This window comes from Thalassophryne amazonica, chromosome 4, assembly GCF_902500255.1.
Source record: "Thalassophryne amazonica chromosome 4, fThaAma1.1, whole genome shotgun sequence".
Taxonomy (NCBI): domain Eukaryota; kingdom Metazoa; phylum Chordata; class Actinopteri; order Batrachoidiformes; family Batrachoididae; genus Thalassophryne; species Thalassophryne amazonica.
In genome coordinates this window covers 13,731,853-13,758,147 of record NC_047106.1, presented here as the reverse complement: position 1 = coordinate 13,758,147, position 26,295 = coordinate 13,731,853, and the positions used below count along the sequence as shown (strand labels likewise).

General features: G+C 46.1%; 1 protein-coding gene across 3 annotated transcripts in view; it reads right to left on the bottom strand.

Annotated features, from left to right (window-relative positions):
- Positions 1–10,152, bottom strand: part of igsf9ba (immunoglobulin superfamily, member 9Ba) — a 189,937-nt gene extending 179,785 nt beyond the window's left edge. Inside the window, exon 1 of one of the 3 annotated variants that reach the window (XM_034169130.1) lies at positions 9,666–10,152. In XM_034169130.1, the coding sequence (XP_034025021.1) occupies positions 9,666–9,729 (64 nt within the window). In that variant the 5' untranslated portion in view covers positions 9,730–10,152. The remainder of the gene's footprint in view (positions 1–9,665) is intronic. The other 2 variants (XM_034169128.1, XM_034169129.1) reach the window with 2 other exon arrangements.
- Between the last annotated feature and the right edge of the window lie 16,143 nt (positions 10,153–26,295).

Here is a 26,295-nt window from a genome sequence, read left to right as displayed (position 1 = left end):
AAAAAAAAAAATAATTACCCAGGAAAACAGAAAGGGATACACTAAATTTGACAATCTGCATGATAGCGCAGCGACATTGTGCCATTGCTTAGGGAGAGCCCTGGACTGTTGATGTTGTTTAAAAACGCAAAAGTACTTTTTATCGGATTACTTGATTAATCGCCAGAATAATCGATAGAATACGCGATTATTAAAATAATCGATAGCTGCAGACCTATCATGAATACTTCTCTGCCACTCCAGACTTCCTGATACAATACCACAATTCTTATCTTGGCACCCTGTCTGAAGCTTTGTCTAAAATCAGCAAATACATAACTCCTTCTGGCCTTCTCTATACTTCTCCATCAACACTCAGAGCAAACATTGCATCTGTAGTGCTCTTTCCTGGCAACAAGCCATATTGCTACTCTCAGATCTTCACATATTTTCTAATCCTAACTTTTATTACTCTTTCCTGAAATTTCATGTTGTGGCTGATCAACTTTGCGCCTCTGTATTTACTGGCTCTGCACATCATCCTTGTCCTTAAAAATCAGGACCAGCACACTTCTTCTCCAGTCCCCAGGCATGTTCTTGCTTTTTAAGATTTTATGAAACAATCTGTTTAAAATCCCCAGTGCCATCTCTCTTAAACATGTCCATGCCTTCAATGGACCATCTGCCTTTCCACTCTTCATATTTGTTCTCACTTCATCCTGACTAATCCCTTGCACTTCTGGACTTACTCACCCCACATGATCCAGCTCTCCCTCCTCTCATTTTCTTCATTCATCAGCTCATCAGCATATTCCTTCCACCTTCTCAACACACTCTCCTCACTTCTCAGCATATTACCATCTGGATCCTGTATCATCCTAATCTGCTGCATAACCTTTCGACCTTGGTACTTCTGTTCAGCCAAACAGTACAAGTCCTTTTCGCCTTCTTTAGTGTTCATGTAAAGTTCACTATATGCCATTTCCCTGGTTTTAGACTTTGTCACATTTTGTTGTATAATACCCTGCATCTCCTTGTACTCCTTGTCTACATTTGTCATCTCCCTATCTCAATTCTTTTTCACCAGCCTTTTTCTCCTTATACTTATACTTGACTTCATGACTTTCTTTGCTAACAAAATTTTAACTATTAGAGAAAAAATTACTCATAACCATCCCAAAGATGAATCGTTATCTTTGGCTGCTTTCAGTGATGCCAGTATTTGGTTAGACTCTTTCTCTTCGATTGTTCTGTCTGAGTTATTTTCATTAGTTACTTCATCCAAACCATCAACATGTTTATTAGACCCCATTCCTACCAGGCTGCTCAAGGAAGCCCTACCATTATTTAATGCTTCGATCTTAAATATAATCAATCTATCTTTGTTAGTTGGCTATGTACCACAGGCTTTTAAGGTGGCAGTAATTAAACCATTACTTAAAAAGCCATCACTTGACCCAGCTATCTTAGCTAATTATAGGCCAATCTCCAACCTTCCTTTTCTCTCAAAAATTCTTGAAAGGGTAGTTGTAAAACAGCTAACTGATCATCTGCAGAGGAATGGTCTATTTGAAGAGTTTCAGTCAGGTTTTAGAATTCATCATAGTACAGAAACAGCATTAGTGAAGGTTACAAATGATCTTCTTATGGCCTCGGACAGTGGACTCATCTCTGTGCTTGTTCTGTTAGACCTCAGTGCTGCTTTTGATACTGTTGACCATAAAATTTTATTACAGAGATTAGAGCATGCCATAGGTATTAAAGGCACTGCGGTTGTTGTGTGGGCCGCCAGAAGAGGAGGTACTGCTGGCCCACCACCAGAGGGCGCCCTGCCTGAAGTGCGGGCTTCAGGCACGAGAGGGCGCAGTCGCCTCACAGGAGCAGCCAGGGTGACAGCTGTCACGCATCACCTGCAACAGCTGTTACCCATCATCTGATCAGCAGGGGGAATATCAGCAGGACGACGCCTCCACCTCTTCGCCGAGATATCGTTCTACCTGGAAGGTAACGTGCTCAGCTGACTGGTTAACAGTGATCTTTTGTGACTTTTGTGAGTTGTTTAGCTGACTCCTTTTCCAACGAGTGGTGGAGGTAGTTTTCCTGCCGTGCGGATTCCTGGGTGCAGGCGCACCCACATTTTATTGTTCTTTTGTTCCTCGCCAGCAGTACCAGGTCCGACACGCGAAGGCAGTGGCCACCTGGGAGTTCGGGACTTGGCGGCTCCAGTATTCCCGGGGTCTGGTGGCGGAGGAAATCGTGTGGTTCCGGTTCTGCTTTGGACAGACGTCTCCTATCTTCGAGCCTGCCCACACGACACCTTTTGTGATTTGGCTTTTGTCAATTGTTGTAATCTGATTGTATTTGTTGTGCCCATTCACAACAGTAAAGTGTTGTTATTTGACCTCATCCATTGTCCGTTCATTTGCGCCCCCTGTTGTGGGTCCGTGTACCTACACTTTCCCAACAGGATATCTCGGCCAACGTCATGGACCCCGAGGGGCGTCAACCGGCTGTTGAACGGCCAATGGAAGAGCAGGGCGCACAGGCGTCTGCAGGAGGAATGATCGGTGAGTTGCAGCGAATCCTCACCGTTTTAAGGGCTCGGCTGGATCTGATGACCGAGCAGAACGTCCTCCTTAACCGCAGGGTGGAGGCTCTCGCCGCTCAGGTGGAAGCGCGTCCTCAGGGTGCTGCTGCGGCTCCCCCTCCTGTCGATCCTGTGCGCAACAGTGACGTTCCACAGGTCGTTCAACGACCCCTCCCACCTTCCCCTGAAGCATACATAAGCCCTCCAGAGCCGTACGGGGGTAGTGTGGAGACATGCGCGGACTTTCTTATGCAGTGTTCGCTCGTCTTCGCACAACGTCCCGTTATGTATGCGACTGACGCTAGTAAGATAGCTTATGTGATTAATCTGCTTCGCGGCAAGGCACGCGCTTGGGCTACAGCGCTCTGGGAGCAAAATTCGTGGCTCCTTCTGATATATGATGGGTTTGTGAGGGAGTTCAGAACTGTGTTCGATCACCCAAATAGAGGAGAGACCGCTTCAACCGTGCTGCTGTCAATGAGACAGGGGCGCCGGAGCGCAGCTGCTTATGCAGTCGACTTCCGCATCGCGGCTGCGAGGTCCGGCTGGAATAGCACTGCCCTCCGCGCCGCCTTCGTAAACGGACTGTCGTTAGTTCTGAAGGAGCACCTGGTGGCCAAGGACGAACCGCGGGATTTAGACGGGCTTATTGATCTCGTTATACGATTAGACAATCGGTTAGAAGAACGCCGTCGGGAACGAGACGAAGGGCGTGGCCGGGCACGTGCCGTCCCTCTCCCTTCCGGTTCCTACCGAGTTCGGCCCTCCCCACGCTCCAAGGCCTCTACGCTCCGTGTGGTGACAGCTCCCCCTGCTGACGAAGCTATGGACACGAGCAGGGCCACATTTAGGGCACCAGATAGACAGAAGAGGCTGGTCCGCGGAGCGTGTTTTGTTTGTGGCTCAATAGAGCATCAAGTGAGGGACTGCCCCGAGCGGTTAAAACACCAACGCCCGCCCCTAGACACTGGGTTAGGGGTGGGCCAAAACATTCACATGGGACATACCCATATTGCCACACGACTCCCAGTGACAATCCTTTGAGGATTTAACCCTGAAGGCCCCAGCACTGGTGGACACGGGCTCTGAAGGGAATCTGTTAGACAGCAGATGGGCCAGGGAGGTAGGGCTCCCTCTAGTGGCGCTTACCTCGCCTGTGCAGGTGCGGGCACTAGATGGCTCTCTACTCCCTCTAATCACACATAAGACACCACCAGTAACTCTGGTGGTGTCAGGAAATCACCGGGAGGAGATCGAGTTTTTTGTGGCTCCTGCTACCTCCCGCGTGATTCTAGGGTTCCCCTGGATGTTAAAACACAATCCCCGGATCGATTGGCCGTCCGGGGTAGTGGTTCAGTGGAGCGAGACCTGCCATCGGGTATGTTTAGGTTCCTCGGTTCCTCCCGGTTCCCAGGCTAAGGAGAAGGTCAGAGTCCCACCCAATCTAGGGCTGGTGCCGGTGGAGTACCACGACCTTGTAGATGTGTTCAGTAAGGATCTGGCGCTCACCCTTCCCCCCCACCGTCCGTACAATTGTGCCATTGATTTGGTTCTAGGCGTTGAGTTCCCGTCCAGCAGGCTGTACAACCTCTCACGACCTGAGCGCGAATCAATGGAGACCTACATCCGGGACTCTTTAGCCGCCGGGTTGATCCGGAATTCCACCTCCCCGATGGGTGCAGGTTTCTTTTTGTGGGTAAAAAAGACGGCGGACTTCGTCCATGCATTGATTATAGGGGACTGAACGAAATCACGGTTCGTAATCGATACCCGTTGCCCCTGTTGGATTCAGTGTTCACGCCCCTGCATGGAGCCCAAATATTCACTAAGCTAGATCTTAGAAATGCGTATCACCTGGTTCGGATCCGGAAGGGAGACGAGTGGAAGACGGCATTTAACACCCCCTTAGGTCACTTTGAGTACCTGGTCATGCCGTTCGGCCTCACAAACGCCCCCGCGACGTTCCAAGCATTAGTTAATGATGTCTTGCGGGATTTCCTGCACCGATTCGTCTTCGTATATCTAGACGATATACTCATCTTTTCTCCGGATCCTGAGACTCATGTCCGGCATGTATGTCAGGTCCTGCAGCGGTTGTTGGAGAACCGGCTGTTTGTGAAGGGCGAGAAGTGTGAGTTTCACCGCACATCTTTGTCCTTCCTGGGGTTTATCATCTCCCCCAACTCCGTCGCTCCTGATCCGGCCAAGGTTGCGGCGGTGAGAGACTGGCCCCAACCCACTAGCCGTAGGAAGCTGCAACAGTTCCTCGGCTTTGCAAATTTCTACAGGAGGTTCATTAAGGGCTACAGTCAGGTAGTTAGCCCCCTGACAGCCCTGACCTCACCAAAAGTCCCCTTCACCTGGTCGGATTGTTGCGATGCCACGTTCAAGGAGTTGAAACGGCGCTTCTCGTCTGCACCCGTTCTGGTGCAGCCCGATCCTAGTCGCCAGTTAGTGGTTGAAGTGGACGCCTCGGACTCAGGGATAGGAGCTGTGCTTTCCCAGAGCGGGAAGACCGATAAAGGTCCTTCACCCGTGTGCCTATTTTTCCCGCAGGTTGACCCCGGCCGAACGGAACTATGACGTCGGCAATCGAGAACTCCTTGCGGTGAAAGAGGCTCTTGAAGAGTGGAGACATCTGTTGGAGGGAACGTCCGTGCCATTCACGGTTTTCACTGACCACCGGAACCTGGAGTATATCAGGACCGCCAAGCGGCTGAACCCCAGGCAAGCCCGCTGGTCACTGTTCTTCAGCCGTTTTGACTTCCGGATCACCTACCGTCCCGGGACCAAGAACCAGAGATCGGATGCCTTGTCCCGGGTACATGAAGATGAAGTCAAAGCGGAGTTGTCGGATCCACCGGAACCCATCATCCCGGAGTCCACTATCGTGGCCACCCTCACCTGGGACGTAGAGAGAACCGTCCGGGAGGCCCTGGCACGAAGCCCGGACCCCGGAACTGGGCCGAAGAACAAACTATACGTCCCACCAGAAGCTAGGGCTGCAGTCCTGGACTTCTGTCACGGCTCCAAGCTCTCCTGTCATCCAGGGGTGCGAAGAACCGTGGCAGTTGTCCGGCAGCGCTTCTGGTGGGCGTCCCTAGAGGCCGACGTCCGGGATTATATCCAGGCCTGCACCACCTGCGCCAGGGGCAAGGCTGACCATCGCAGGGCACCAGGCCTACTCCAGCCGCTGCCTGTGCCTCATCGCCCCTGGTCCCACATCGGCCTGGATTTTGTCACGGGCCTCCCGCCGTCCCAGGGCAACACCACCATCCTCACGATAGTGGACCGGTTCTCCAAGGCGGCCCACTTCGTGGCCCTCCCGAAGCTCCCAACAGCCCAGGAGACAGCGGACCTCCTGGTCCACCACGTCGTCCGGCTGCATGGGATTCCAACAGACATCGTCTCCGATCGCGGTCCCCAGTTCTCCTCGCAAGTCTGGAGGAGCTTCTGCCGGGAACTGGGGGCCACGGCGAGTCTCTCGTCTGGGTACCACCCTCAGACCAACGGGCAAGCAGAACGGGTAAACCAGGAGGTGGAACAGGCTTTGCGCTGCGTGACTGCCGTGCACCCGGCGGCCTGGAGTACCCATTTGGCCTGGATCGAGTATGCTCATAACAGCCAGGTGTCTTCAGCCACCGGCCTCTCCCCTTTTGAGGTATGTCTGGGGTATCAGCCCCCGTTGTTTCCGGTGGTTGAGGGAGAGGTCGGTGCGCCCTCGGTCCAGGCCCACCTACGGAAGTGCCGTCGGGTGTGGCGTGCCGCCCGTTCTGCTTTGCTAAAGGCCCGGACGAGGGCAAAAGCCCATGCAGACCGTCGGCGGGCCCCGGCCCCTGCGTATCGGCCAGGGCAGGAGGTGTGGTTATCCACAAAGGACATTCCCCTCAAGGTGGACTCCCCCAAGCTACAGGACCGTTACATCGGCCCATTTAAGATCCGCCTCCTGCCCGGATCATCGATGGCGAGCCGGCTTGGACTGTACGCCGGCTTTTGGATGTCCGTAGGATGGGCCGGGGCTTCCAGTATTTGGTGGACTGGGAGGGGTACGGCCCCGAAGAACGCTCCTGGGTGAAGAGGAGCTTCATCCTGGACCCGGCCCTCCTGGCCGACTTCTACCGCCGCCACCCGGACAAGCCTGGTCGGGCGCCAGGAGGCGCCCGTTGAGGGGGGGGTCCTGTTGTGTGGGCCGCCAGAAGAGGAGGTACTGCTGGCCCACCACCAGAGGGCGCCCTGCCTGAAGTGCGGGCTTCAGGCACGAGAGGGCGCAGTCGCCTCACAGGAGCAGCCAGGGTGACAGCTGTCACGCATCACCTGCAACAGCTGTTACCCATCATCTGATCAGCAGGGGAATATCAGCAGGACGACGCCTCCACCTCTTCGCCGAGATATCGTTCTACCTGGAAGGTAACGTGCACAGCTGACTGGTTAACAGTGATCTTTTGTGACTTTTGTGAGTTGTTTAGCTGACTCCTTTTCCAACGAGTGGTGGAGGTAGTTTTCCTGCCGTGCGGATTCCTGGGTGCAGACGCACCCACATTTAATTTTTCTTTTGTTCCTCGCCAGCAGTACCAGGTCCGACACACGAAGGCAGTGGCCACCTGGGAGTCCGGGACTTGGCGGCTCCAGTATTCCCGGGGTCTGGTGGCGGAGGAAATCGTGTGGTTCCGGTTCTGCTTTGGACAGACGTCTCCTATCTTCGAGCCTGCCCACACGACACCTTTTGTGATTTGGCTTTTGTCTATTGTTGTAATCTGATTGTATTTGTTGTGCCCATTCACAACAGTAAAGTGTTGTTATTTGACCTCATCCATTGTCCGTTCATTTGCGCCCCCTGTTGTGGGTCCGTGTACCTACACTTTCCCAACAGCGGTGGTTTGAATCATATTTGTCTAATAGATTACAATTTGTTCATGTAAATGGGGAATCTTCTTCACAGACTAAAGTTAATTATGGAGTTCCACAAGGTTCTGTGCTAGGACCAATTTTATTCACTTTATACATGCTTCCCTTAGGTAGTATTATTAGACGGTATTGCTTAAATTTTCATTGTTACGCAGATGATACCCAGCTTTATCTATCCATGAAGCCAGAGGACACACACCAATTAGCTAAACTGCAGGATTGTCTTACAGACATAAAGACATGGATGACCTCTAATTTCCTGCTTTTAAACTCAGATAAAACTGAAGTTATTGTACTTGGCCCCACAAATCTTAGAAACATGGTGTCTAACCAGATCCTTACTCTGGATGGCATTACCCTGACCTCTAGTAATACTGTGAGAAATCTTGGAGTCATTTTTGATCAGGATATGTCATTCAAAGCGCATATTAAACAAATATGTAGGACTGCTTTTTTGCATTTACGCAATATCTCTAAAATCAGAAAGGTCTTGTCTCAGAGTGATGCTGAAAAACTAATTCATGCATTTATTTCCTCTAGGCTGGACTATTGTAATTCATTATTATCAGGTTGTCCTAAAAGTTCCCTAAAAAGCCTTCAGTTAATTCAAAATGCTGCAGCTAGAGTACTGACGGGGACTAGAAGGAGAGAGCATATCTCACCCATATTGGCCTCTCTTCATTGGCTTCCTGTTAATTCTAGAATAGAATTTAAAATTCTTCTTCTTACTTATAAGGTTTTGAATAATCAGGTCCCATCTTATCTTAGGGACCTCATAGTACCATATCACCCCAATAGAGCGCTTCGCTCTCAGACTGCAGGCTTACTTGTAGTTCCTAGGGTTTGTAAGAGTAGAATGGGAGGCAGAGCCATCAGCTTTCAGGCTCCTCTCCTGTGGAACCAGCTCCCAATTCGGATCAGGGAGATAGACACCCTCTCTACTTTTAAGATTAGGCTTAAAACTTTCCTTTTTGCTAAAGCTTATAGTTAGGGCTGGATCAGGTGACCCTGAACCATCCGTTGGTTATGCTGCTATAGATGTAGACTGCTTTCTCTTTTTGCTCTGTATGCACCACTCCGCATTTAATCATTAGTGATTGATCTCTGCTCCCCTCCACAGCATGTCTTTTTCTTGGTTCTCTCCCTCAGCCCCAACCAGTCCCAGCAAAAGACTGCCCCTCCCTGAGCCTAGTTCTGCTGGAAGTTTCTTCCTGTTAAAAGGGAGTTTTTCCTTCCCACTGTCGCCAAGTGCTTGCTCACAGGGGGTCGTTTTGACCGTTGGGGTTTTTACGTAATTATTGTATGGCCTTGTCTTACAATATAACGCGCCTTGGGTCAACTGTTTGTTGTGATTTGGCACTATATAAATAAAATTGATGATCATTTTGAGAAAACACTCTTTTTTAATGGGAAAAAGGGTACTGCGGTGTGCATTTGTGTTATTATTATTATAATTTAGGAGAGAAGGGTTTTTTCACAGAAGCTAGCAGCTAGCCTTGTGAACAGACCAGTTTGAACTGGGTATGTGGGGGTCATGAGGATCAAGCTGGCGCACGTCGCCCTCATCTGGCCACGAGCGGCACAGCAAGGTTAAGTGAGAACGTGTCAATCCAGACTCATCAGAAAAAAATGAGCAAAATGGATGTTACGCGTGCTGCGCGTTGGAATGACTGTTTAAAATGCACGTTGTGAATGAGCCCCGCTGCGTGTGCGCGCACTGAAGCGCCACGCGGACGCGTTTGCCGTGAAAAACGTTTAAATGAGCAGAATGCAAACAGCAGCAGCGGACTCCATCAAACAGAAGGACATTTTACCTGACACGTGATGCATTATTTAGTTACTTTTCCATCTTGAGAGCTGGAGACGGTCACACCCCTCTCTGGAGAACTGACATCAGACTGCATGCACACTTTTCTCTTTTTTTATTTTTTTTTTATTTTTGACACAATTAGCACCGTGCAAACCCGACAGCAGCAACATCATCGATCGCAGATTGACCGCCAGTGCACGTTCAGAATCCATACCATCCATTTCCAAGCTCAACTTTCACGTGATATACGAGACATGCAGCCATTTGTCAGAATGCACACATGAATAAATAAATAAATAAATGGCTCTGGTGTTGGGAAAGAGAGAGGAGCAGCGCAACCAGCGCGCGCGCGGACGCAGCGTAGATTATTGCACTTCAACTCACCTTGAGCGGCGGTTCCTCTGGTGCTGAATACACTTGCTATCAGAGTGGCCACATACCAAATCATAGTACTATTGCCGACCTGCTCTCGCCACACAAAGTGCCCCGTTCGACCAATCTGTCATATTCGACCTTGCACCTCACGGTCTGGCAGGAAATGCCCCTTTTTCATGTCCTGTTTTCTTTCCCTTCATCCCTTCCCTCCCCCGTCCTTCCATCCGCATCCTCTCCCGCAGAGACAGAGCACCTGCACCGCCGCGGTCGTAGTACGCCGAGCCGTTTTTACGAGTGCATAGTGAAACCAAGAGTGAGAACGCGGCCCCGGGTCGGCCCCCGCTCGCGCCTGATTGGACGCCGACAGACGCTTTGGGGGCGGGGATTGGTTCCTCGCACGTCCCACACCCGAGCGACAGACAGGCGCTCGAGCGGCCCGACTCAAGGTGAGTTGGCGCGTGCCGTAGTAGTGGAACCGCAGTATCATGCGCATTAACGGAGGGAGAGAGAGAGAGAGAGACGCGTGCACGTCGTTTTAAATACCGCTCCTAAGCGGTCCGCCACGTGCACCATCTCCGCCCATCATCCATTCATCCACATTTGCCCCCCAAAAAAAGAAGAGGATCCGCGGTGGACGTGCGCGTGACTCACCCGCAGCTGTCGGCGCGTTTCAAGTCGCCGACATTAAAAGAGCCGCACTGTGTGCGCTTTCATGTGATGGGCGTGGCGATCGACAGACAGAACACCGGTGTTTGATTTCGCCCGCGTGCGCGCAGGCTGCTCGCCATCGCGGACAGCGATGGTTCGATACCTCATGTGACCCAGGAAGGCAGCTGACATCTTTCCAGGCTCGTAGTCCGCGTGTCTGCTCCACCTTCCATCGTTTTAAGGACAGTATGTCATGTTTCTGTATCAGAGACAGCGGCGGCTCTACAGGATTTTTTTTCTGGTTGGGTTGACAGACTTTGGAGGAAATGTGAAAATAATGGTTTATGCAAAGCACATATAAATAAATACTCGTAGCAGTTATTTAAAGTCACAACAATCTATGTTCACATTAGTTACAAATGAGGCTTTGTCACTTGATGGGCGTTCCAGGGGTGTGCACGCGAACATCTCCGTAAGATGTCTTCTAAGTTCTAAATCACTTTATTGGTATTATTTGCTTTAAAAAACAAACTGTTTTTAGATTTCCAAGTGTTCATTTCTCACTAGCTTTTGCAAAAATATGCACAAAATGTATGAGATTCATATATAAATACAGCTGTGTCAGACAGTGTTCTGCCATTTTGGATTATTTTGTTCGAGGAACCAGTTGACATCACGCTGCCTATTCACTCAGATTGACAGTCACTTTGTCATGTTGGTCAGCATTAGCATAAAATAGACTTCTCATCTATTTTGGCCCCACCTAGCTGACAGCAGAGCGACTGTTTCTTGCCGCTCCAAAAAAAAAATGCCTACACTGATTGAAAATAAGTGGCAGGTCGTCTCTTTGCTTCTGTCGCTTGTAGCTATTGTGACCAAGCAGCAACACTCGAGCTCGGATTTTGAAGTGTAGTTCCTTGACTGGCCACTTGAGGCTGGCTCCAAAACAGAGCACATTGCCGTAAAAACCCATTTTAAAATGTCCAACTTTAGAGCAGAAATAAACGTGTACAGCCTGGTACAAAAAAACGGTTTTGGTCTCTATTGATAGTTTCCTCCCCATGACAACTGTATAGGGAGGTGAATTTTTTTTTCCTAACTTCTTAGTTTAAGATGTTTTAAGTAATGAAATTCTGTGTAATTGTGGGAGTGACAGCAGCTGTGTCCATCAACTCCTCCTCTCGTAGTTTCCGACCGAAACGGAGCCACTTCCTTATGTGTCTGTTGGGAGTAATTTATTACAAACACCTGGAATAATCATCTAAGACACCACACTATTCTCATCTTATTTAATATTGTATGCTAACAGTGTTAGCACTTTTAGCAGCTGTCGATAGGTCCGCTAAATGCACGATTAAAGAAGACATATGCAACGGATAAATTTTACTGACCACACCAAACTAAATGGATATGAGAACCACCATGCAGTCCCCAAAAATAAGAAGAAACTCCCAAACCGAGGTTGGCTGATAGTTTGTGCTTAGGAGTCGGGAGTGGGGCATGTTCAGGCTTTTTCCGTCACACACGGAGCCACCCACACTCCGCCCCTTTATGCATTAACAAGTTCATTGTGAATCAATGTGGGTGGGGCTCTCAACATGGCGATGCCCAGAAAAGGGGGTCATTTCAGCTGTCATTTGTCTTTTTAATAGAGGTGGGCGATATCGGGAATTTTGGTATTGATCCGATACCAAGTAAATACAGGCCCAGTATCGCCGATACCGATCCCGGGACGCAGCCGGCGCGGTGCGGCGGCACAGGAAAAACACCTCCGTGTTGATAACCATTTGTAAAATCCAGGCGGCTTTTGATGGCTTTCAGTGGAGTGAGTATATGAGAAATTGTTTAACAGCTGGACATCTTCCAACTTGTCCTTAAGGCTTCCAACGGAGGTGTTTTTCCTGTGGCGGAGCGTCGCGGTGGCTGCGAGCCGACGCTGCAATCCGCCCGCATGTCTTTCATTAAAAAATCTCCTTTAACAGTGGAATATCCAGATAAAATGCTGAAACCGACTTCTTCTGAAACTTCTCTGTTCTCTCACAACGTCCTGGATCAATAGAGCCTGAAATGTGGAGGTTTTCAGCTTGAAACAGGCTGACGACAGCGCCTGAGAGAGCTGCACAACGTCTCGCTCCGTGGGAAGTCCTTAAAGCGACAGCATCACCTCAAAATCTCTCATCAGCTGTTAAAATTTTCACTGAAAACCAGCTTAATTTTTTGAACCGTGTCCACTTCGATGTGTCTCACAGGCTTAGAAGAAATTTTGATCAAACAAAGCGCCAGTCTCTCAGCAACTTCTCAGACAAAGGAATTCCGACGAGGGGCTGGACGAGTCCTCCCAAAAGGAGTGCTCACAGGCGAATGACGTCACCGACATGCGTGGAAAAACTCACGCATGCGCACGAGGGTTCAAGCATGTCTGACGTAAAAACATATGAATGAAATCCATATAGTTTTTGAAAAAAATAAAAAGGACCTATACTTTATTGACAGCCCTCGTATACTGGAAAGTTGATAGCACTAATATTTTTGGAGAAATTATGGATATTACGTAACAATAGTGAACAGTGAATGTCAGCTTGGGACTCCGGCAAGGGCGGTCCCATTCCTCCCCTCTCCTCTCCTCCTTTTTTGTTTGAGGTCATTGGGTTGCCATTTTAGGGATCAATAAAGTTGTTTGAATCTTGAATCTTGATAATTATATTCTGGACTCACACCATTCCAAATCATTACAGAAACTTTGCTTCATTTATTACCATCCTTGAAAAATATCAGCGACCTATTTTATAAGCACTGCCCAATCTAGAGTCCGTGGAAACTTGCTAACTCAAGAAGTTAATTACATAATGTTGATGATGGGGAGGGGGGTGTCTTTGGAACAGAAGAATGGGTAGGACTCGATTTCTGCTTCTTACTGCTCCTTCTCGACCATATTTCTTTTCTTTTTCTGTTATTCACACTGTTGTTTTTGGAGATTTAATTTTCATGTCTATTTTACATTGTGTCAAGATAAAATGCAAGAAGGAGAAGAGTGAGGAAAGCCACCAAGACACCCAGACAACCCAGAAAAAGTTTTAGGTTTCTGTGGCTTTGATTGCAGAAATTGTGCACAGTGCAAATTCTGCGTTTTGTATCTCCAGTTATAAAGCTTCATGATGAAGTGGTATAGAGGAGGGTCTTCTTTCACTAAAGCATCAGATCTAGGCTTGCATCTCAGATGTACATTCTGGCAAATTGTAGGTGAACTTTCAGGTCTTCTTTTTAAGAAAATCCTCCTCTGTACCTCTTCATCATGAAGCTGTATAACACAATTTCTCCAATTACAGCCACAGAAACCTAAAACTTTTTCTGGGTTGTCTGGGTGTCTTGGTGGCTTTCCTCACACTTCTCCTTCTTGCAAAGTCACTCAGTTTTTGAAACCTGTCTACTCCACACAGATTTACCAGAGTGCCATACTATTTGTATTTCTTCATAACTGATGTAAATAAAGTCCAAGACATATTCACTGACTTGGAAATGTTCATGTATCCATCCCGACTCGTCTGAAGAAAACTGGCAATAAAACTTATTGTTTACAGGTATTATACCAAAGGGGCTGATTACTTATGCAACCCATCATCTTGGATTTTATATTTTTAATTAATTTATATCAAGTTGTAGAGATTTACTTTCAGTTTGAGTTTAAGGAAGATAATTTTAGAAATTTTTATATTGAAAAGCCTGGTTTACGTTTTGTATTTAAAATGCCATAAACAAATTAAAATGTGTGAAATACCAAGGGGCTGAATACTTTTGCAAGCCACTGTATGTTAACATCTCTTAATTATGACGTACTGTCTCATAATTATGGAAAAGTAATATGATTGTAGTGGAGACACAAGGAATATATTGTGGGACTTTTTCTACAATGATAATGGGTGGTGGTGGGGCGCCTTCACAGCGTCACAGACTCTCACGGCTGGTGTCAGCGGAGTTGTTCAACAGTGTCTGTGACTGCTGCAGACGCTGACCTCTGACCTCACCTACAGTCACAGGAGTGCTGTCATGACACCAGAACATAGCCCGATCCTTTCAGCACACCCGAGAAGTGACTCCGCACTGACATCATATAATTTCTTTTTCCCATGAGGTCACAGGAGAGTTTTTCCCATGAAATTTAATTTCTGACAAATCCAGAGCAGAGAAAAGGTGAGAACAGATCTCTTATGCAACAGCACAGTGAGGAGAGAAGAAGAAAAGTTGTGCAGCTGAAGGTCAGGTATTTCACATGAAAGCTTTTTAAATTTTAAATACAGCAGGAACATGTGGTGCTAGTTAAAAAAAAATCTGCAGAACCATTGTGATTTTATTAATTTATTTTTTGAAGGATGCTTATGCATGTTTGGATCTTTTCTTCTACTGGTGAAGCTTATTGATGGTCTCATGAGAAGAGGTTCAAATTGTTGAAATGGATGGACAGCAATGTTTGTTACCATAGCGGGGTAGCATAACTTTTTTTTTTCATAAGAATTCTGTATTTGGTGATGAAAGCACCACATTTGGCACATATGTAGCCAAACATATGACAAAAAAAAAAAAAAAAATCTGGATATTGAGCCATTGTGAATTTTCATCATGGTTGCCGTGGTGACCATTTTTCATAGTGAAAATTGAAAACTGCTCCAGTCGCATTGAAAACTGTACCACATTATTTGTCTGATCATAACGATTCCAAAAACATATAGTCTGGACTATCTATGACTGAATGTTATGGAATTCTGGGGTAAAAACAGCAAAAAGGATGAAAAGGTCAATTTCAGTTTGTACAGGGGTCAAAAGTTAAAGTTGTTCCAATTTTAGCAAAAATAGGGTTTTAAAAAGGAATACTTTGCACTATCTGTCATACTTAGTTATCATGTCACAGGGTAACATATGTCATCGAATCCAATGGATGTCAACCTTGTTTGACCATTACTTTGGAGACCAAACATTCAACACAGACAAAACTATTCCATTTATTAATCGCATTAGCCCAACCAAGAATTTACATCTACAGGTTAATTGTAGCCCACCTGAGGTAAATTCAGTTGATTGAACATGATTTGGACACACACCTGTCTACATATAAGGTCCCACAGGTGACAGTGCATGTCAGAGCACAAACCAAGCAGGAAGTCAAAGGAATTGTCTGTAGATCTCCGAGACAGGATTGTCTGGAGGCACAAATCTGGGGAAGGGTACAAAGACATTTCTACTGCTTTGAAGGTCCCAATGAGCACAGTGGTCTCCATTATCCGTAAATGGAAGAAGTTCAGATCCACCAGGACTCTTCCTAGAGCTGGTCGCCCATCTAAACTAATCAATCAGGGGAGAAGTGCCTCAGTCAGGGAGGTGACCAAGAACCCAATGGTCACTCTGTCAGAGCTCCAGCATTCCTCTGTGGAGAGAGGAGAACCTTCCAGAAGGACAACCATCTCTGCAGCAATCCACCAATCAGGCCTGTATGGTAGAGTGGCCAGACGAAAGTCTCTACTTAGTAAAAGGCACACCTGGAGTTTGCCAAAAGGCACCTGAAGGACTCTCAGACCAGGAGAAACAAAATTCTCTGGTCTGATGAGACAAAGATTGAACTCTTTGGTGTGAATGTCAGGCATCATGTTTGGGGGAAACCAGGCACCATCCCTACAGTGAAGCATGGTGGTGGCAGCATCATGCTGTGGGGATGTTTTTCAGCAGCAGGAACTGGGAGACTAGTCAGGATTGAGGGAAAGATGAATGCAGCAATGTACAGAGACATCCTGGATGAAAACCTGCTCCAGAGCACTCTTGACCTCAGACTGTGGCGACGGTTCATCTTTCAGGACAATGACCCTAAACACACAGCCAAGATATCAAAGGAGTGGCTTCAGGACAACTCTGTGAATGTCCTTGAGTGGCCCAGCCAGAGCCCGGACCTGAATCAGATTGAACATCTCTGGAGGGATCTGAAAATGGCTGTGCACTGACGCTCCCCATCCAACGTGATGGAGCTTGAGAGGTGCATCAAGCTTGTGGCATCATATTCAAGAAGACTTGAGGCTGTAATTGCTGCCAAAGATGCATCAACAAAGTATTTAGCAAAGGGTGTGAATACTTATGCACACGTGCTTTCTTAGTTTTTCATTTTTAATAAAGGGGCAACATCTCCAGCAGGTGACCCCACACTTCCCTTTCCCAAGCTCCCGGGCCACGTTAACCACCCCTCATTGGGGGATCCCGAGGCGTTCCCAGGCCAGTGTGGAGATATAGTCTTGTCACCTAGTCCTGGGTCTTCCCTGGGGTCTCCTTCCAGATGGACGTGCCTGGAACTCCTCCCTAAAGAGGCGCCCAGGGGGCATCCTTACCAGATGTCCGAACCACCTCAGCTGGCTCCTTTCAACACAAAGGATGAAACACAAAGAATGCAACACCGCCCCGCTGCGCCGATTCTCTGGCCAGTCTCAGGCTCCATTGTCCTCTTAGTCTTGAACAAGACCCTGAGGTACTTGAACTCTTTCACTTAGAGCAAGACCTCATTCCCTACCCGGAGTAGGAAATCCATTGGTTTCCTGCTGAGAACCATGGCCTCAGATTTATAGGTGCTGATCCTCATCCCAACTGCTTCACACTCGGCTGTGAACCGATCCAGTGAGTGCTGGAGGTCACCGGCTGATGAAGCCAACAGGACCACATCATCTGCAAAAAGCAGTGATGAGACCTTGAGCCCACCAAACCAGAAACCCTCCTCCCCATGACCACGCCTCGATATCCTGATTATAAACACTGGATCTTTTGGATCTGTCCTGATCATAGAGACTCTATTATTACAGAAGAACAGTTTATTGGATTTCATGTGAAGTCAGAAATAAATCTGGACAGCGCTTGCAGGAACTCCATCTGAAAAGGGCCCCAAACACATTTTACAGTCATGTTTTTATAGATATCCATTGACATCATTCATGATAAAGAGGTGGTCCTCCCATGTGTGTGCTTAGCGCGTGAAAAAAAGGGTTATGGTAGGTCATGTGTTAACTAGGTCAAAACTGGAAAGATGTAAAAACAGGACTTTGGGTTGGCAGCTGACTGGTGAACCGTTGTTATGTCTTTTATATGATAAGTGAAGGCTAGTAGTTACAATATGTGCTTCTGTGCAGATAAAAATATTTGAACAAGAACATAGTGAGTCACTGTGCAATTATAAGATTTCAGCAAGAACAAACTGACCCCATGCAAACTTGCTGACCGTCATCATTCCTAAGCTCACGTAACCTTTAGCAGGAATGTAACAAAGTATTTAACATGTGTTTGAATCAATAATATATAAAACGTAAGTGTATTTAAGGTAGACTTTAACATTACCATGAATATCACAAACAGGATTGGTGGCAAGGCGCAGCCCTGGTGGAGGCCAACCCCACCGGAAACGAGTCAGACTTACTGCAAAGCACCTGCCTGAACACAGCTCTGGCTTTGTGAGTACAGAGACTGGACAGCCCTGAGAAGGGACCCCCTCACTCCATACTCCCACAGCACCTCCCACAGTATCTCCCGGGGTACCCGATCATACGCCTTCTCCAAGTCCACAAAACACATGTAGACTGGATGGGCATACTCCCAGGCCCCTTCCAGGATCCTTGTGAGAGTGAAGAGCTGGTCGGTTGTTCCATGACCAGGATGGAACCCGCATTGTTCCTCTTCAAGCTGAGATTCGACTTTCGGTTGAACCCTCCTTTCCAGGGCCCTGGAGTAGACTTTACCAGGGAGGCTGAGTAGTTTGATGCCCTTGTGATTGGCGCACATTTCTATTCTATTCTTTTTTGAATATGGGGACCACCACCCCAGTTTGTCACTCCTTTGGCACTGTCCCAGACATCTCATCCATGACAGTCCCTCCACATCCAGAGCCTTCGGCATTTCTGGGTGGATTTCATCAACCCCCAACCACTGGGGCCTTGTTGTTTGACTATCTCAGTGACTTCCACCAGGGAAACTGATGATGACCCCCCCTCTTCAGCTTCCAGCTCTGTCTCTACTATAGAGGGCGCTCCAGTCTGATACAGGAGTTCCTCAAAGTGTTCCTTCCAGCACCTGATTACCTCCTCAGTTGAGGTCAACAGAGTCCCATCCTTAGTGTTGACAGCTTGGATGGTTTCCTGTTTTCTCCTCCTGAGGTGCCTCACAGTCCGCTAGAAGCACCTTGGTGCTGACCGAAATTCCTTCTCCATGATTACTCCAAACTCCTCCCACACCCGCTGCTTTGCCTCCCTCACAGCAGCTGAAGAATTCAGTTTTCAGAATTCAGGTTCGCCAAATTAAAATTTTGATAAGCCTTTAAAGCTCACAGTGAAAATAAATCTCAATAACATAACAATAAATAAACACATCAAAGCCAAAATAATGGATTGTATCAGTATGGGCTCACTGTCGTATAACAAAAAGATTATCACTTTTGCAGCCAGTTATTTTTACACAAGTCAGGAGATACAGCCAAATTAAAAAAAAAAAAAAAAATATAGTAAATGAAATTGACAGAAAACTTTAAGCTACACGAGAGAAGGTGAAATTGAGGTGTTATTTATTTATGTACCCCAAAATATCCACTGTACCCCAAATTTTTATGGAAATGGGAAGTGGGAATGGGAATGCTGCAGCTGCTGATGACATCATGAGGTACAAGAGGGACAGATTTTTATCAGGAAAGAAAAGAAAAGCAAGTGATGTTGAAGCAAACACCAAACTCCAAATGGAATGAATTCTACCTTCCTCGTGAGTTATCTGTCAGGTTTGAGGAAAATCTTTTCTTTTTGTCTTTTTGGGCAAAATTCAGCTTGTATTTGTCACCTGTTCAACAGTGGAAAGGTGAAAAGAAGCATGAAGGTCATGTGCTTCTCAATGGTGTGTCAGCAAAATTGAACTTGTTTTCCTTTTTCTTAAAAATGAACGTGGTTACTCCGTGAGGTGTGGCTAGATGATGGAAACAAACAGATTTAAACAGATTGATTGTCAGATGTTTCAGCTCCACGTGCTGTTTGGTTTCCCTCCGTGGAGCTGCAGACATGAATGACTTTGACTTCTTTGGATTTAGGGCTTCAAAGTCACTCCGATTTTCCTGGCTGCACCTCAAACTAAAATCTGACGTCGTGTTCAGCAGCCAGCAGCCGTGTGAAGATATGACAGCACAGATATGAGTGTGCAGACAGACAACAAAACACTGCATCTGGAGGATATCCTCTGCATCTTTGTCCAGATCTACCTTAAAAATTAAAGGAATATGTTCCAAGATGGTCACAGCCTTTATGCCAATTTTTTTGAAAGTGTATTATATTAATGCTGGGTTCATGACATGTCAGCAAGCAAGCTGATCTCACGCCAAGTCTGTGATACCGCCACAAACTGGAGTACTTTATCATGAAAAAAAAATTTCAATTTATTCAGTTTATTCAATTTCAAAATATTTCAGCTCAGTCTCGTATTTTTTTCGTGCCCCCGCTAAGAAAAGTACCCAATTTTTGTGAAGTGGCATTTTCATTTTGCTATTTATAATCTCCCCCTTCTCCTAACTCTAGCCATAACCATAGCATTCGTGCCTACCCTCCACTAACCCTAACCGTAACCGCCCCCAGATCCCCCGTCACCCCACATTTGATACCCCCTTCACCCCACATTTTGTGCCCCCGTTACAAAATGAAATCATCCCCCTGTCACGAAAAGCACCCCATTTTCGTGCCGCTGTTATGAACCTATAGATTAATGCACTTTTTGTAATGCCGCCACGAACTGGAATGAAACTGGGTTGACCATTTCGTGACAGTATAAAAAAAAACAACAACAAAAAAAAAAACAGTGAGATTGGGCTGCAGCAAGAAAGACTTGGACAAAACAATTTGTGGTTGGGTTATTTTTTTTAAACACACTTTCCAGTTTCCTCAAAACACCACAAGTTGGAAAATAAATAAATGGACTGCCTTTATATAGCACTTTTCCATCTGCATCAGACGCTCAAAGTGCTTTACAATAATGCCTCACATTCACCGCAATGTGAGGGTGCTGCCATATATGGTACTCACTACACACCAGAAGCAACTAGGGGATTAAGGGCCTTGCCCAAGGGCCCTTAGTGACTTTCTCATTAGGCTGGGATTTGAACAGACGCTCCGCTGGTCTCAAGCCCAACACTTAACCATGAGACCATCACCTCCCCAGCTGAACAACGGTTCTCAAACCTGAACATTTGATTCACTGACAATGTGAAACTGTTTCCTCTGTTCAAAATTAATATTCTTGGTCAGTAAGATCAGATATTTTCTGAAAATTATCAGGCAGCTTCTTGATGGGGGGGGGGGGGGGGGGGTGTTCCTCAAAAAAAATGTGACTTTTTCTAAAATAAGCGGGACATGTCCAAGATTTTGGGGTACATTGTAGTCTTCGGCTACAGAGGATAGAGCACAGGTCTGCATTGGGATTTGGCAAAACTTTTATGCCGGGTGCCTTCCTGACACAACTCCCCCACCCCATCCCGGTCTTCCAGAGAAGTCTCCCATCCAAGTACCAACCAGGAAGGATTTGGAATAAAGAATACTACAAAAATATGTGGTTCACCAAAGAGACCTCATGGAAGAGGTCAGAGGGTGTAGAAGTTCTAGTAATGTTTTTAGCATCATCTATTGGCTTAGCCGATATTAGCAGCACCCAAACAGCAACCTGAGCCCAACAGAATTGAGGCTGACGTGGAAGTGTAGTACCTTGACTGGCTGCCTGAGGCTGGCTTCAAAACAGAGCACTTTCCCATAGGACTCCATGTTAAAATGTCAAACTTTAGAGCAGAATTAATATTACAGCCTGATACAAAAAACAAAAAAACAGACAAACAAACAAAACAGTTTTAGTCTCTTTCAACAGTTTCTGCCTCCATGACAACTGTACAGTGGGTGAATTTTTTTTTTTTCTACCGTCTTGTTATGTGTCGGACGCAGCTCGGAGAACCGACCAGCGTTTGAAGGACCCAGTATGAAATAAGCAGAGCACGGTTCAAAGGCTAACTGAATTTAATACATAACAGTGATAATATAACAAAAAGGTGCGGCCTGGCGTGGTGCGCTCCCAGCAGCGCTAACGGTCCGGAGCCAGAAGCTGTTTCGGACCCAAGGACCCCGCCGACACCCCCCAGGTGGCCGCAACAACCGAGTCTGTGAAAGAAGGAACCATTATGTGAGTCCACACTCTACACACAGAACACTTAAAGGTGTACAAACAGCAAACACTTCCTGGCTTGATTACTGATCAGCTTCCCAACCTGCAGGCATGGAACATCCCGTTCACAAAACTCCACTGCAGTGGAAGCTGATACATGACTAACATACAGCTCAATACAATAAGGTGTGAGGGACACCACATTTACTGACTGTATAACTGTTAGTCACAAAATCTAACGTACCTCAGGAAGTGTGCTGACGAGCGTGAGACCTCACCCCCTCCTCTTTCACAGACTGTGCATCAAACCTGGACGTTCTCAGCATCCGCTGTTGATGAGATGGCTCCCGAGACGACGATCTCACCCGTCTGGTCACAAGGTCGAGTCTCTGGCAAATACACACTGTGCACTCCAGTCTTAAATGCCAACATGTTCCAATCCATCCAGATGCACCACAGCTGTGAGTCCTGACGAGTCGCAGGTGATCAGGGTGAGGTCCTGACAGCCTCAGCAACACAGCCACTCAGTCCCAAATGCACGCCACCTGGGAGGAACCAAAAGACAAACAAACCGGCAGCCAGGCCCCCCCAGCCATATAACACGTCTTAAATTAAGAAGTTTTAAGTCATAAAGTTCTGTATAATTGGGGGTGTGGTCTCTTTGAATGACAGCTGGTGAGTGGAGTGTCTCAGCATCTCGTCTTTAGGTCCGAGTCCACTCGATGTGGTTGGTCGTGGAGACTGTGTCTGCTTGTTTGGAGTATTTTATTACAAATGCCTGGCATAATACAGCTTGTGGTGCGGTGAAACATCCTCACGGATCACACGTCACTGTTGCAGTATTTGTGCCGAGTGAAACTCTTGCTGGATTTAATGTTGCACGCTAACAGTGTTAGCACTTTTAGCAGCTGTCGGTAGCTTCTCCCATTAGATCCACTTAATGCATGAATACTGAGAAAATACTGTTAATGTCCACAACAAGGCAATTTGATCTAATAAACACCTGAACAGAAGTTAAGTGGCTCGGATTCTGAGAGAGGGGCGTGTTCAGGCGCCTTTAATCACATATAGAGCTCCACAGGCTCCACCCCTTTATGCATTTAGAGTCTGTGAACATGGCAGAGGACACAACATAGCCCAGAGACTGGCTTCATTCAGCTCTTCCGTGTCGCGATAGAAAACCAGTGGATGATGTCACACAGGCTCCACCCATTTATACAGTCTATGGCAGCACCAGTCGATAAACAACCCATGATGTGGTATTTCACACAGAAAAAAAGCTGTGTCAACATGTCCATAGACAGCAGTAGGACAGTACTGTGTGACTGTGCATGATTTATTAAATTAGAAAAAAAAGAAGTACTAAAAAAACATACACACTACAGCTTTCAGCCATCTTGGATTGTGAACTCAGGGTATGTAGGGTTTGAACAAGCTGGAATTCCAACTTTGGGGACGTTCCCATTCCCGGGGCATCCCGGAAAATTTTGACTTTCGAATATATTAGTGAAGTTTCTAGAGTTACAGTTTAAAATCTAAACTACAAACAGAAATACACTCATCTAAGACATTTTCCATCTTCTTCACACACTGACAGCTGCTGTAATAACTTATTTATTATTTCATTGTCAAGACGGCAACAAAACAAGTTACTGTGGGCAACCACATTGTTCTCAGAGTTCATCAAGTGAACATACGCCTTTCAGAACTCACATGTTCCAACTTGTGTTTCCCTGAGTTTACTGTAGTATTGAATGCAGCATCAAAAACATTCTGTATCTCACAATTTTACAAATATTTTACATTTACTTTCTCCGCCCCTATTTGTGGATTGTAAAAGTGAGTGCTTTCTATTCACCAAGTCAGCCTTAATTGTTTTTCTTTTTTATGTAATTGGTTAATTTGTTTTTACCAACTAGAAGCACTCAGAGAGTACAAACCTCGGCCAAGGCCATGGGGTCACTGACGCCATAACATCTACATGCCGTGTAATCATTGAACCTAAAAAAGTCTAACAGTGATGTTTGCTCAGTAGTAAAAAATTTTCATCTGCTGTGACTGGATAGCATGTATCCTTAGCACTTGGCATCAGTTTATTCCAACTTGCACCTTTCCCAGAAGCTACTGTCATCAAAGCGCATATTAAACAAATATGTAGGACTGCTTTTTTGCATTTACGCAATATCTCTAAAATCAGAAAGGTCTTGTCTCAGAGTGATGCTGAAAAACTAATTCATGCATTTATTTCCTCTAGGCTGGACTATTGTAATTCATTATTATCAGGTTGTCCTAAAAGTTCCCTAAAAAGCCTTCAGTTAATTCAAAATGCTGCAGCTAGAGTACTGACGGGGACTAGAAGGAGAGAGCATATCTCACCCATATTGGCCTCTCTTCATTGGCTTCCTGTTAATTCTAGAATAGAATTTAAAATTCTTCTTCTTACTTATAAGGTTTTGAATAATCAGGTCCCATCTTATCTTAGGGACCTCATAGTACCATATCACCCCAATAGAGCGCTTCGCTCTCAGACTGCAGGCTTACTTGTAGTTCCTAGGGTTTGTAAGAGTAGAATGGGAGGCAGAGCCTTCAGCTTTCAGGCTCCTCTCCTGTGGAACCAGCTCCCAATTCGGATCAGGGAGACAGACACCCTCTCTACTTTTAAGATTAGGCTTAAAACTTTACTTTTTGCTAAAGCTTATAGTTAGGGCTGGATCAGGTGACCCTGAACCATCCCTTAGTTATGCTGCTATAGACATAGACTGCTGGGGGGTTCCCATGATGCACTGTTTCTTTCTCTTTTTGCTCTGTATGCACCACTCTGCATTTAATCATTAGTGATCGATCTCTGCTCCCCTCCACAGCATGTCTTTTTCCTGGTTCTCTCCCTCAGCCCCAACCAGTCCCAGCAGAAGACTGCCCCTCCCTGAGCCTGGTTCTGCTGGAGGTTTCTTCCTGTTAAAAGGGAGTTTTTCCTTCCCACTGTAGCCAAGTGCTTGCTCACAGGGGGTCGTTTGACCGTTGGGTTTTACATAATTATTGTATGGCCTTGCCTTACAATATAAAGCGCCTTGGGGCAACTGTTTGTTGTGATTTGGCGCTATATAAAAAAATTGATTGATTGATTGATCTGAGCACTGATATTGATATTGCATGTGCTTATAGACAAAAACAAATAAGAGACAAAATTCAATTTATTATTCAACTAAACTGCAAATATATGAATTTTTGAACATTTATGAAACACTTCTCTAAACAAGGCTATAGGGTCACTGACCCTAAAGAGATTCCCTCCTTGGCACAGTGATCTATTTCTTTTTGTCTCTTTCTCTAAAATTGTATATAATAATCATTAGATTATTAATATATAAACAAAAATAAATTTAAGAAATATTACAATTTGAAAACAAATGCACCCGAACTTGATGACAGCTGCAACTGCTTAATGCTAACTTTTAACATTGAAAAAGCCATAGACATGCTAACGCCTTAGCATCGGGTTCCGGATCGGGATCGGGATCACCACTAAAATTTAATGACTTGTTCCTCTTGTCATTTCCAACCACTCCACAAAATTTCATCAAAATCCGTTCAAAACTTTTTGAGTTTCCTGCTGACAGACAGACAAACAAACAAACGCGACCGAAAACATAACCTCCTTGGCGGAGGTAATAAAGGGGACAACATACATAGTCAAAATTTTTTATCTTGGTGTTAAACAAATGCTCAGATTTTGGAACTGAAGAAAGTATTGATGCATCAATTCACTAATCTGTTTCATGAAAGCACAATAGAAAAATTCAAACATCTCTCAAAGCACTTTCAGTGTCACAGGTACACAGCTTGTGAAGCAGCTGGTTACCATGGAAACACAGTGCATCCTGAAAGCATTTGCAGCGCTTCACTTATTCAACATTTCGTTACGTTACAGTCTTCTTCTAAAATGAAGTAAATTAATTATTTCCCCTCAAATGTCTACTCACAACACCCCATAATGACAACATAGAACTTCTCTCTAACATAAAAGTCTTTTTTGCGACTTTATTAAAAAAAAGAAAAAAGAAATCACATGTACATGTGCTGTAGTCACACAATTTCCTCAATACTTTGTTGATGCACCTTTGGCAGCAATTACAGCCTCAAGTCTTCTTGAATATGATGCCACAAGCTTGGTGCAGCTATCTTTGGGCAGTTTTGTTTTGTTCTTTTGTTATTCCTCTTTGTAGCACCTCTCAAGCTCCATCAGGTTGGATGTGGAGCATCTGTGCACAGCCATTTTCAGATCTCTCCAGAGATGTTCAATCAGATTCAGGTCTGAGCTCTGTCTGGGCCACTCAAGGACATTCACAGAGTTGTTCTGAAGCCACTCCTTTGATATCTTGGCTGTGTGCTTAGGGTCATTGTCCTGCTGAAAGATGAACCGTCGCCCCAGTCTGAGGTCAAGGGCGCTCTGGAGCAGGTTTTCATCCAGGATGTCTCTGTACATTGTTGCATTCATCTTTCCCTCAATCCTGGCTAGTCTCCCAGTTCCTGCTGCTGAAAAACATCCCCACAGCATGATGCTGCCACCACCATGCTTCACTGTAGGGATGATGCCTGGTTTCCCCCAAACATGATGCCTGGCATTCACACCAAAGAGTTCAATCTTTATCTCATCAGACCAGAGAAATTTTTTTTCAAGGTCTGAAAGTCCTTCAGGTGCCTTTTGGCAAACTCCAGGTTGGCTGCCATGTGCCTTTTACTTAGGAGTGGCTGATTGGTGGATTGCTGCAGAGATGGTTGTCCTTCTGGAAGGTTCTTCTCTTTC